This window comes from Petaurus breviceps, unplaced genomic scaffold, assembly GCF_028583685.1.
Source record: "Petaurus breviceps papuanus isolate PSGF00001 unplaced genomic scaffold, PetGlider_PUasm1.0 90879, whole genome shotgun sequence".
Lineage (NCBI taxonomy): Eukaryota > Metazoa > Chordata > Mammalia > Diprotodontia > Petauridae > Petaurus > Petaurus breviceps.
This window is the reverse complement of record NW_027187368.1, coordinates 13,104,912-13,117,623: the sequence shown is the minus strand read 5'-3', so window position 1 is coordinate 13,117,623 and position 12,712 is coordinate 13,104,912. Positions and strand designations below refer to the sequence as shown.

The following is a 12,712-nucleotide window of genomic DNA, read 5'->3' as shown; positions in this document are numbered from 1 at the left end:
AGCCAGATTTGAACTCAGGTAATCCTGACTTCAGGGCTGGTGCTCTACTCACTGTGCCACCTAGCTGCTCCAGTCCTCTGTTTTCTTGTCTACAAAATGATGGATTTAGATTAAATGTCATTTAAATTCTCCTTCCATTCGAATCTAACCTATGATCCCTTGTCCAAGATGACAGGATTAGAAGTAGCATCAGGACCCAAGTCTCCAGGTGCTCAGTCTAGGACACAATGATATAATAGAAAGAGCCTTAGGGACTGAGAGTCAAGAGAGATCAGGGTTGCAATCTCTGTCATCTTTGAAATTTCCTGTGACCTTGGAAATCTATCTCAGTCTTAGTTTCCTCATCTACCAAAGGGGAATAATAAGACCTAAAGTATCTCCTTAAAATGGAAGTGTTGTAAGGATTAAAGGAATTGTGCATAAACCCTTTTTACAACCTCAGAATGCTGCATAAATTATAGCTACTACTATAATTTGCTGCTGTGATATATTATATCGGTCTCTAATGATGACCTTTCTTAAACTGTGGACTTCCTAAAGGCAGGGACAGTAGTACATATTCTTTTCTGTATGCCCTACCATACACAGTGCAAACTGCAGTCTTCTGGAGAAGCTCAGTAAGACTGATTCATCTTCTCTGCTTGAACTTTCTCCTTTCTTAGAGAGCCAGGCTGGTAGAAATAAAGAATGAAGCCCTATGTGTCTATCACTCAGAACTCCTTAGAGAGGGAATAAGGGCAATATTAGGCCAGGGCTTCCTGCTCCCACCCACCCCGCCCCCCATGTAGAGGGACCATTAAGTTTCTGCCTCAGGCTCAGAGGGCCCCAAATTTAGCACCAACATCAAACTCTTGAGAGAGTGTGTTCCCCACCCCAATAAACTTCCTATTAAGTGTTAGAAGACAGATTCCTGCCCCCCCTCCCAATTATTTGTGCACTTGCACAGGGAAAAGAAAAAAAAGCATTTTTAATTTTTAAAATTCACATTTTATTTCCCTTTTTTTGATGTCCTATTTTGTCTTTTTTTTTTTTTAATGGCAGGGACCTCAGAAAACTCAACAGTGATCCCAGTCTCTCTGGATCTTTAAGGACCCTTTGACTTGGGCCACTCTGGGTGCAGACCCATCAGGAATCAGATCTGACTATCCTGGAGGTGGGAGGACCTTTTCTTACAACCATAAAATATCAGGGTTGGAAGGATCTTAGAGACCATGTCCGGCCTAGGCTAACTCTGATAGATAAAACTGAAGCTCAGAGGAGAATCTGACTTATCTGAGGTGAGAGCATGGGGGAGCTGCTGTACAGCGGGCCCAGAGGATGCCTAACCCCCTAGCTGGGAGGTTTTTTGTCTGTTCATCCAGTGATCTTGTTTTGTCCACTGAGGAGTAGAAGGGCTAGGAGCGGCGTTCCCCGATGGCCATTCCTCTCGGGTCCACTGAGACAGCACACTAGGATTGGACTAAGTGGCTGAAGTTTCTTTATTATCCCTGAATTGCATTACAAGTAATACTGCCGGCGGGAGCGGGGCGAGAGGAGCCTTGAAGTAGGGGCCCGCGCGGGGAAGGGTAGGGGGCAGGGAATGGGGAGCGCTAGGCGCTTGTACAAAATCTGGCCAAAAAGCCGAACATGCATGGAAAATTATTGCTGTTGGAAGTTTCTATTTACAATATAAACACACATTGGGAATCGATTCTACAATACCCTCCTCCCCCCCCGCCCTGCACCCCAGTCTTGGAAGGGGCCTAGAACCATAGAATGTCAGAGCTGGAAGGGATAGTAAAGGCTGTCTAGTCCAACCCCCTCATTTTACAGATGAGGAAACTGAGGCCGGGAGAAGTTATGTGACTTGCCTAAGGTCACACAGCAGAAAGCAGTGACTAGAACCCAGGTCTGTTGATTCCCTGTCCAAGGCTCTTTCCAATGCAGTCTGCTGTAACATCTGAGAGAAGAAGTTTTCTTCGAGTCTCTCGGTTTAACATCTTCCCCTCCCTCCCCCTCCCCGTACTTGAAAGCTGAACCTTTCCATTCGGGGAAGTCAGCCACCTCTCCCGATGTGGGGGAAGAAATGAGTGGGGAACCCCCTTCCTCCTATCTGGGTGTGAAGCTATTGCAGGGGGGAAGATGTGGGACCTAGACGTGTGCTTCAAGCGGGGATTGGGGCCCATGCGCTAGGGAGGCGTGTGCGGCCCTGCAGGGGACGGGGAAGAGGGCCCTGGGCGGGGCCGTGTGCTTGTGATTACCTCTGCAGGCATGCAAAGGGTGTTGGCACGGTGGCTCTAGGGAGAGACGGCACCGGCCATTCTGCGCCGCCATCAGGGGAGGTAGGAGGCAGGATGTGAGGTCCTGGCTGGGGGCTGGCCCCTGTGGGGGTCTTGGGCCCCCCTCTGCTGGGAAAGTTGCATAGACTTGGAAGGCGGCCTCCTGCCTTTCATTTCAAAGGTGTGCGGGCTATAGGTGGGATTGGGTGTGGGGTTGGGGAACCTCTTCCCTTGACCCCCGGGATTGCCCCACCTCACCCAGGCCCTCTGGAGGCTCTGCTTCCCTCCAGAAACAGCATAAAGAACAAATATGAGTTAGAACTTGTCATAGGCAGGGCAATCCTGGTGGGCTTCTTGGAGGAGTTGTAGTGGGGGCCTGCCCCGTGAACTCCTTCAGTCTTTCCTTTCCTCTGCCCCGCACTCTCCGAGCAAGGCATGAATTGGGTCGGGGAGGGCGGGGGGGTGGAGGTGGGGAGAATTTTGGAGCCAGCCAACCCCCACAGACCAGAGAGGGTTGTCTGTGTGTGTGTGTGTGTGTGTGTGTGTGTGCGCGCGCGCGCGCGCGCGTCCACGGACCTTTTCTAGGGCAGACGATGAGGTTGTACTGTATAGATCATCTTCCCTCAGTGACCCCTTTCTCCATCCATCCCATATCCCCGGGTCGGCGCACAGAGGAGCGCCTTCCTTCCACCTGTAGCCATATCCGTAAGTCGTTTCAGTCGGGGCCCCACATTCTAAGAAGCCTTGCCAGGCTCCCAGTCCAGCTGGAGAGCCTCACCTTCCCAGAGAGGGGCACTCCCCTTCCGGAGGGAATAATAAATAAATAAATAGATAAATACAAATAAATAAATAATTCTCTGGCCCTGTGCCAGGGAGACCCAGGCCTCCCCCCTCTTCCGTTCAGGAGCTGTCCTGTTCTGGGGAAGGGTGGGAAAGTGCTCAGAGAGGAAGACAGAGCAGGGGAGAGGAGTGTGGGAAAAGAGGACCCACAACTGGGGAAGGGAACCTGCCCTTTCCCTGAGCTGGTGGCGGGGTGGGGGGGGACGGGAGGGAGGTGGAGGGTCCTGAACCCCGTGCCCCATTCTGAGGAGGTTCACCTCCTGAAGCCACCTAGGGGAAGTGGGGAATGGCAGTAAGAAGAAGGTGGGAGAGGGACTAGTAAAGAAGGAAGAGGAGATGAAAAGGGATGTTGGGGCAGGTGAGGGGAGAACGGCTGGGAGGGGAAAGTGGGTCCTGGCCAGGAAAGGAAGGGTGTAATCCTGGAGAGGGCTTGGGGCTCATGGGGACTGAGCTTTAGAGGTTCGGTTTGGGTGTAAGTGGACCTGGGGAACAAGACATGCGGTCCTTAGAGTAGGCAGTCCCTGTACTGTAAAGGGAGGAGTAGGGCTGGGACAGTTTGGGCCAGGCCTTTGATGGGGAAAGGGATGCAATTTATGCTAATGGAGCAGAGTTTAGGTTGAGCTAAAGTGGGACGGAGTGAGGAGATGGGGCCGGGTTTATAATGGCAAGAGGTTGGAACTAGCGATGGAGAAAGGGCGGAGTTTGAACTGAACTGTAGCCGCCCAGGACTGGGCTGAGAAAGGGCATTGGGGAAGGAGATGAGGGAGGGCCTGGCCGGAGAGAGCGGGGTTGAATTAGTTGTCCAGAGCGGCGGTGGAGGCGGTGCAAGCATGCTCAGCGCCTTTGAAGCAGGCGGCTTCGCAGTGCTTGTTGAGGTAGGACTTAAGGGCGAAGGTCTTCTCGCACTGGCGGCACTTATAGTGCTTGAAGGCCGAGTGCGTTTGCATGTGCGCTCTCAGATTAGAGCGGTCGGCGAACGCTTTGCCACAGTGCGAGCAGCCGAAGGGCTTCTCGCCCGTGTGCGAGCGCATGTGGCCCTGCAGCAGCCAGGGTCGGGAGAACGCCTTGCCGCAGACACCGCACTTATGACGCAAGTTGTGCGTGAGCACGTGCATGGCCAGAGCCGGCATGGATACGTAGGCCTTGCCGCACGTCGGACACTTGCGCGCCAGCTTGCTGTCCAGGCTTCGGTGCGTCTGCTTGTGTCGGCTCAGGTTGGACGATGTGGCGTACGTTTTGCCGCACTCGCCGCACGAGTGTCGGTGCCCCCCACTTCCACCCCCAGTTCCCCCAGGCCCGCTTCCACCCCCCGATCCCCGGGCATCCCCAGCCCCGCGCCTCCGGGAGCGCCCGTCTGAGATGAAGAAGGCATCCATGGAGTAGCTGTCCGTCACTGCTGCCTCCCCTCGGAAGTAGCGCGCCGACAGGCTCGACTGAGGGCTCTCGGGATCGCTGTACTCCTCAGTAGCTGGTGGGTACGCAGCTTCCGACGGCGCCAGTTCCAGCCCCGGTTTCTTTTCGCCGTCATAGCTGGGGGGCGGAAGACAGTGTGGAGCATAGCCTGGGTGGGGCAGGTACACACACACAATGAAGAGTTAGCCAGGCTCTACCGGACGGGCGGCTCCGGGGGACAGGGACCAGACCTCAGACTACATACCCCAGATCTCCAGTACAGTTCTCTGCACAGTAGGTGCTAATGAAGACCTATCTCTAGAAATCTTTACAGAATTATTCCCACCACGATCTTTGGGCCAATCATTTCTTTGGACTTTGTATTACTCCTCTCTGCGTTGTTTGGGCAGCTAGGTGTCGAAATGAAGAGTACCTGGTCTAAAGTCAGGAAGACTCATCTTCCTGAGTTCAAATCTGGCCGCAGACACTACCTGACTGTCACTTAACTCGGTTTCCTCATCTGTAAAATGAGCTTAATAAAGAACTGGCAAACCACCCCAGTATCCAAGAAAACCTCAAATGGAGTCAGAAAGAATTGAACAGGTCTGAACAACAAAACATCGTGAATAGCTAAACAGACTGTGAGAGTTCATCGTAATGGAATATTCTTGCTTCATAAGAAAAGATAATTGGAGGAGTTTGGAGAAGCATGCAAACATTTGAACTGATGCAGAGTGAAGATCACAGAAGCAGTAAAACAGTATAGCCTATATTTACAATAATGTGAATGGAAAGAATCAAAAATCTGAAACTGAATGTGTAATTTATTCCATGTAGTTGTAATGATCAAAATTAGCTCGAGAAAAAGAGATAAAAAATACAGTTACCACCCCCACTTCTTTGCACAAGTGGGGGACTATGGATATGGACAAGTATATGTATTGTTAGAAGTAGTTGATGCTTTGGTTGGTTTATTGAACTGCTTGTTTTTCTCTCTTTGAAATTTTTGTTCCAAAGAGATGGCTCTTTGGATAATGGAGGGGAAAGGGATATATTAGGAAATGAGAATGTAAGGACAAAATATATCAGAATTTAAAAACAAGTTTAAAGGAATAGTAGAAAACTATGACCTCTATATTGCAAGTACCCTCCATAAGCTTTCACATGCTGTGCTTTAAGGTTCCATCTCTAACAATCCATGTTGTAAGTTCAATAGGATTTCAAAGTGGGTAAGACCTTGGAGATTCCAACTCCCTCTTTTTTATGGATGAGGAAAATGAAGGTGACAGGTTAACAAATTTCCCCAAGGTCACATATAGCAGATAAAGGGTTCAAAACCCAGTGCTCTGACTCCAATGCCAGTGTCTGTTCCCCTACATGCACACTGACTCCCATTCCTTAGAGTTCTCACCTGATATGTTTTTTGGTACCTTTTAGCTCTGATATTCTGAATCCTTGCTGGGTGAGTACTAATAGGGGCTTCTGTGGGATCATACCAAACAAAGAGAAATCCATAGTCTACCCTCAGGAGTTTATATGACTAGTTGGATGGTCAGAAGCTTAAGTGGTCCTGAATTCCGACCTTCCTAGACCATCAGCTTAGCTTCCTTCCTACTCCTTGGGACCTGAGTTTTCCACTTAAAACAGTACTACCACCTCCTGAGGAGATCATGATGAGGTATTCCTCTTGGACTCAGCTCAGTTTCCAAGAGTTCAGAGTGTAAGGACTCAGACCCCCTTCTCTTCCCTCCCCCATAGAGGCCCCCTTGAGCAGGCTTTTCCTCCTCCCTTTCTCTGAGGGAGGGGGGCCAGACCATTAAGTGAAGGATAAGGATGAAAAAGGAGGAAATCTCTAAGCAGTGCAAAGGCAGGCAGCTGTTGGCATCTCAGAAGAGAAATGCTGAGGGGATGTGGGAATGAATGGGGTGATTAGCACCAGAATGAATTAGCAGAGGGAGGGGGCAGCTGGGGATAGCAGCAGGGCTGGGAGCCAGGACACCTGGGTCTTATGTCTCCATCTACCACCTTGAGTAGAGCCCCACAGACCCCTGAGGGCTAGACAGTCCTTCCTTAGAGTTCATTTTATTCATCCCTGTCTGTAGGCAAGCCTTCATGGAAACCCAAGAGGAAACATCTCTCCAGTGAAGCCTCCAGGATCCTTTCTGAGAGCTGTTTTTGCTTATATTGTTTCTTTGCTTTGTGGCTTTGGGGATGTCATTTAGTCTCTTTGTTCCTCAGTTTTTCCTGGGGAAGTGACCTCTGACCTGGGGCTTTTGGGGGTTTACTGTCATTTTGGAAATCCTTTACCTTCATCCTAGAATCAATCCAATTAAACAAGTATTAAGTACCTATTGTGCTAAGAATACAAAGACAAAAGGAAAAAATCTTTTCCCTTAAAGGTACTTATATTCTTTTTTGTAGGTAGGAGGAATATAAAATGTACATCATCTTGGGTTCCTTGTGCCCTTATGGACCCCACTGATTAAAGTAGTGAAGTTGTATTAATAGATAATAATGCCCCTGGCACTTGGATAACGCTTGCTGTGCAAAGATTTTCACCTCTTAATGCTATTTGATCCTCATATCCCTTTGAGGGAAGCAGACAGTGTTATCCTCATTTTATTGAGTCTCAGAGATACAAAGATACTTGTCTGAGGTCACACAATAGCTTATAGAATCTCAGGGTGAAATAGACTTCCAAGATTAGATATCTAGCTTAAGATCTTTTTACAGAAGAGGAAAGGGTAAGTGATTTGTCCAGAGTCATATAGTAAGTTAATGGCAATGCTGGGATTAGAATTCAGATCTTTTTCCACCCTACCTAAGGGCTCTTTGTTTAAGGTGCACTGTGCAAATCTGTAAAGGAATCTCCCTAGAGTTGGGGTCTCCCTAGAGTTGGAATGAGAGCAAAGTAGGAGATAGGAATATGTCCTAGGGGTTAACATATCTGGCTCCTGTTTCCATAGCACTTATTAAATGCTTATTAGGCTGGATTGTATTGCTTTAAGGTTTTCAAAGTATTTTCTTCACAATACCCCTGTGAAGAAAGGAACAGGAGTCTTATTAGCCCCATTTTACAAAGGAAGAAACTGATGGGCAGAGTGAGGAAATGGTTTGTCATCCATCTCACAGCCAGAGTATCAGAAGTGAATTTGAAAACCAGGTCTTCTTCCTCTAAGTCTGGTGCTTTTAGACTCCACCAATGTCTCTAGGCTGTGGATCCCTGAGCAGGGCAGAGAGTTAGGAGGTTTTTTGGTTCCATCTCATGATGCAATGGCAGAAGGGGACTAAACTTGCCTCCCATAGACTGAGTAATATCTTCCATGTACGTGCATTACTACTTTTCAAATATAGATGCATTTCAAATGTAGATCCATGCATGTAGATGTAGTTGTGATTCATAAAATACAAATTCATTTAAAAGAATTACTGAATTTATAGATTTTTATCATTTTTTCTCAGTGTCATTAGTACAACTACAATTATGAGGTACAGGAAGTTTTTTTAAATGTAAATAAGCATCTAGATGCCTGAAAAGATTTGGAACTACTGTATGATACTGTACAACCCCCCAAGTTGACTCCTCTAACTGTTCCCTATAAAGTGGTCCCCAGCCTTTCCCATAAAGCTCTGGTCTCTCAACCTATTCTGGTTCAGCTCTTTCAAGTTAAAGGAGCTATTGCACCATCGCCCTCTTATGGTCTCCTCTGGGTACTGCAGCCTTCTGGCTTCAATCCCTTGGAATCATGTGTCTCAGACAGAAATAAGGCAGAAGGGCAAGCTACTGACCAAGGGGAAAGGTAGTGACCAAAACTTGGGGCCAGTGGGGAGTGTTTTTGGTAGGAACCTTGCCCTTGGGGTTAGGAGTGATAGCATATTCTAAGCTTACTGCTTCTGTTAGTCCTTTGTACAATCCTATTCCTCACCTCCTGGGGATGGCTGCAGCTAGTTCTGGAAGGCAGTTGTGTATGTTGTTGTGTATGTGTGTGTTGTTGTTGTGTACATGTGTGAGTGTGTGTATGTGTGCATGTATGTGTGTGAGTTGTGTATGTTCTGTGTACGTGTGTGAGTGTGTGTACAGGTGTGTATGGGGGTGTGTGTGTACGTGAGTGTATACGGGTGTGTGTGTACATGTGTGTCTGTGTTGTTGGGTTTTTTTTTACCTGACTGGCTCTCATAGCCTTCCTATATCCTTATTTCTCACCTCCATGGCCTCTATTTTATTTAATCTAATATCATAGATCAGGGAGGTGCAGTATGAATAGAGCACCCGCTCTGAAGTCAGAAGGACCTGAGTTCAAACTCGGCCTCAGACACTTAACTAGTTGCATGACCTTGGACAAGTCACTTAACCCCAATTACCTTCCCCCCTCCAAAAAAAATGTAACATCATATATCTATGACTTGCCCCCTCTATCCTCTGTTCCCACATCTTCCCTCCAAATCCTGGTTCTGAAGTGACTAAATTTCAACAAGCCACTTCCCATCTGAGCCTGCTTCCTCAACTATGCTAGGATCATAGCAGAAATGTCTAGATTGGGTGGTGTGGAATTAGCTTGCCTCCTTCTGCATCCTTGGCTCTTCTTGAAGAGTTCTGCAAAGTCAAACCATGATATGGTAGGCAGGGCTGAGACTGCTGAGATTCACGGGACAAAATGAGTTGTTGTGTGTGCTGGACCACTAATGTGTTGTGCTCTCCCCCCAGCACCTACATGTACCTGAGGCTTCTATCCCAGGGATCATCCTCATAGTTCTGTACCCTTCTCTGTCAATCGGCAGATTTTCATCTAGCCCCTGTGACATATGGGCACCAACAGGATCTCTTAAGAGTGAACTGGTAGAGGCTTCCAGGGCTGTTCCTTCCCTTGGCCTTTGCAGGCTTTGGAAGACTAAAAGCACACTAATACAAGATCCTATCTGAATTGTACTTTACAGGTTACAAAGCACTTTTCTTACAAAGTCTTAGGGAATGTAAAAATTATTCTATTTTACAGAGCTGGAAACTGAGGCTTAGAAAACAAATTGCCTAAGGCAATATAACTCATTACTTGAAGACTAGGGACCCAGGGCTCTCGACAGCAAGTCATGACTGTTTTCATTGCACCAGAGGAGTGGGACAGGCTCTCAGGAAGCAACCCTTTCATTTTGCAGAGGTAAAAACTGGGGCCTAGAAAAACACAGTAACCTGCCCAAAGTCATACAATAGACTAGAATTTGAACCAGATGTCAAACCACCTAAATTCTAGTCCAGAATAGGCCTGGAATTTGAACTCAGGGCTTTTGACTCCCAGTTCAGTGTACTTTCATTGATACCATAGTGACTCTCCCTTAGCTTACTGTAAGTTTTGGGAAAATTTAGGAGCCTTAAGGCTGTGTCAAAACCATCATAAGTCTCAGTGTAAAGAACCCCGAGGAAGTGCTAGGTAGAAGGCTGACCTTTTTGGATGAACCCCTTGGCCCTGTCCAGTGGCAGGCGGTGACTGTTTTGTGGGTATATTTAGAGCACTTTGGCTTGCTATGCAGGGGCCTCGAGCCTCAAATTGTCTCTAGCCAACTGAGCAGAAGGCTGGGTCTGTCAGCAGCAACTGGAGATAAAAATAGCCCATTCCGCGCCTGCGTGCCCAGCCCTGGGCACAGGGCTTGGCGTTTTTTCCCTCTTATTATTATTTATTTGAGTAGCTCCCAGGCATTTGCCCAAAAATGCCACCCACGTTTGGGGCCACATTCTCAAAGGGTCTGCCTATTATGGCAGGAATAATCATGAGTCTGGAGAGGAAATTGGAGACCACCTGGCCTGGATGACATGGGGGCAGAATGAAGAGATAGTCCCCTAGAATAGTGAGATGGAAACTAGAAGGGAAATTATAGGTCAGGAAATTTATTATTTCATTATGAAAATGTAAAAATGTTTAGTGATAGTTAATATTTTTAAATTAATTTTTTATTTTTAATTAGATATTTGTTTTTACCTTACCTTTATTTCTCAATATATCTTTCCCTGTCTTTTCTACTCATTGAGCCACTTCGTAACAAAAAATAATAAAACAGAAGAAAAGAAAAGAAAGAAATTACTTCAGCAAAATGAACCAACTCATCTATTGGGTCTAACAGTATGTGCAATGTTCCATATCCACCTTTACCCATGAGGTTCATTTTCTTACCTCTTCTTCAGGGACAAACTTGATCATGATAATTATGCAATGTTCAGTTTGATTTTTTAAAAGGTTATATAGTTTAAATGATTCATTTTACAAATGAGAAAACTAAGGCCCAGAAGACATTAAGTAGCTTTCCACAGGTTAGCAGGACTGGGATTTGAACCCAAGTTTTCTGATTCCAAATCCTTTGCTCTCTCTGACATGGAAACCATGAAAAATGGAAATGTACTTGTAGTCCTTTGCAGGCAGCAGGGTAGTGTGGGAAAAGTACTGGATTTGTAGACAGAGGACCTGACTAAAAAATCTTGACTTTGCTGCTTAGTGACTGCGACTGGGCAAGTCACTTAACCTCTGAGCCTCAGTTTCCTCTGTAGAAATGAGGAAATTGAACCAGATGATCTCTGAAGTCCCTTCCAACTCTGTATCCTGTGATCCTGTGACTGATTTGATCAGACCAAGACCCTGGAGATTGTGATCTGGTGGGGAGGAAAGATGGGAAGGAGGTAAATGTGTACTATGGACCTTCAGTTAATTCCCTTCTCCCTCACCTCCTCCCATCTTTATAATATTAGTAACTCACATTTTAGTAGTAGCCCTGTGAGGTAGGAAATGCAAATGCTATTAATCCCATTGAACACAGGAGGAAGCAGGCTCAGAGGGGAAGTGGTTTGTTGAAATTTAGTCACTTCAGAACCAGGATTTAGGCTCAGGTCTCCTGAATCCAATGTCCTTCCCATCCCTTTTTGTCTCTCTCCTCCTTATCTTCCTATTCCTTCTACATTTTCTCCTCTCTTTCCCCTTTTCTTCCCCCTTTCTTGATCTTACCTTGAGTTTTAGAGGAACTTAGGAAATTCCCAGTTATGCTGAATTATCAGGAAATATTTTCAATATTTTGACAATAGGGAAATGTGAAAGAGTCTTGGGGTTGGAAGGAACCTTGGAAATCAGTTCAACTGTCTTATTTGGTGGAGGGCAAATTCAAACCTAGAAAGAAGTAACTTGTCCAAGTCATACATTGAGTTATCAAGCCTGGACTATAATTTAGGTGGCTTGACTCCTATTTCAGTTCTGAGAGTGACTAGACTGGGAAGTGGTGTGTGTGTGTGTGTGTGTGTGTGTGTGTGTGTTTTATAGTAGGAAGGAGAGGAGAAGAGAAACAGGACTGGAAAACATCAAATTCAGATTCTCTGCAGAACTAGGTCCACTGTGTAACCTTGGGTGTACACCCAGCCCTCCCTGGGCTTCTCTTTCCTTTTTTGACAAAGTGCCTTGGATTTCTCTGTCCGTAGGGGGACTGTCTGAGGGTGACTTGTGACTGATGCTCCATCCAGAGACACCTAGCAGGCTTTTAGGCTCTGGACTAAAATAATTTCCTATCAGTATCTGTGGCGCCATCCTGAGCAGGAGGCAAGGAGGGTTCAGCCTGTTGATGTAATGTGGTCAAACGGATAAGAGTATGGGCAAGAGTTAGAGAACTCCCTCCGACACTGGGGGATTGTTAATGTATCCCATGGAGGGGAGAGAAATGCGTTATTGCTTCAGCATTGATCCTTCATCATTCCCATTCAGGCTTGGTTTCTTGAGGAGCTGAGACTTATGAACTACAGTTTTGGTTGTTTTTTTTTTGGGGGGGTAAGGGTAGGAATTCCTGGGCTAGAGTCAGGATAAGAGTATAGGGTGTTTTGGTCTAGGCTCCCAGTATTTGTGGGAAAGCCTCTTGGAAAAACAAGAAACAGATAAACTCTTGGAGGTCTGAATTGCATGGGGGGCAGATGGTTGTGGAGTGCCTTGGCTAAGCCTTATACTTCCAAGCATCAACTCCCCCCCCCCCCAACACACACACACACACACACACACACACACACACACATCCTGGCACTGGGAAAGGGATGAAAGGATTGGTTGTGAGTCTCTAAGACAGAGCAAACCAATGTCCCATCTAGGCAGATAAAAAGAGATGGAATACGTAAAGGGGAGGAGAGAGGGCGAGGGAGAGGGGGAGAGAGAGAGAGAGAGAGAGAGAGGGCGAGGGAGAGGGGGAGAGAGAGAGAGAGAGAGAGAGAG

At 46.9% G+C, this 12,712-nt stretch overlaps 1 protein-coding gene across 1 annotated transcript in view; it reads right to left on the bottom strand.

Moving 5' to 3' along the window:
• Window positions 1–3,824: 3,824 nt before the first annotated feature.
• SCRT2 (scratch family transcriptional repressor 2) overlaps window positions 3,825–12,712 on the bottom strand; it is a 13,464-nt gene continuing 4,576 nt past the window's right edge. The window contains exon 2 of the mRNA XM_069073977.1: window positions 3,825–4,659. Within this exon, the coding sequence (XP_068930078.1) occupies window positions 3,893–4,659 (767 nt within the window). The 3' untranslated portion in view covers window positions 3,825–3,892. The remainder of the gene's footprint in view (window positions 4,660–12,712) is intronic.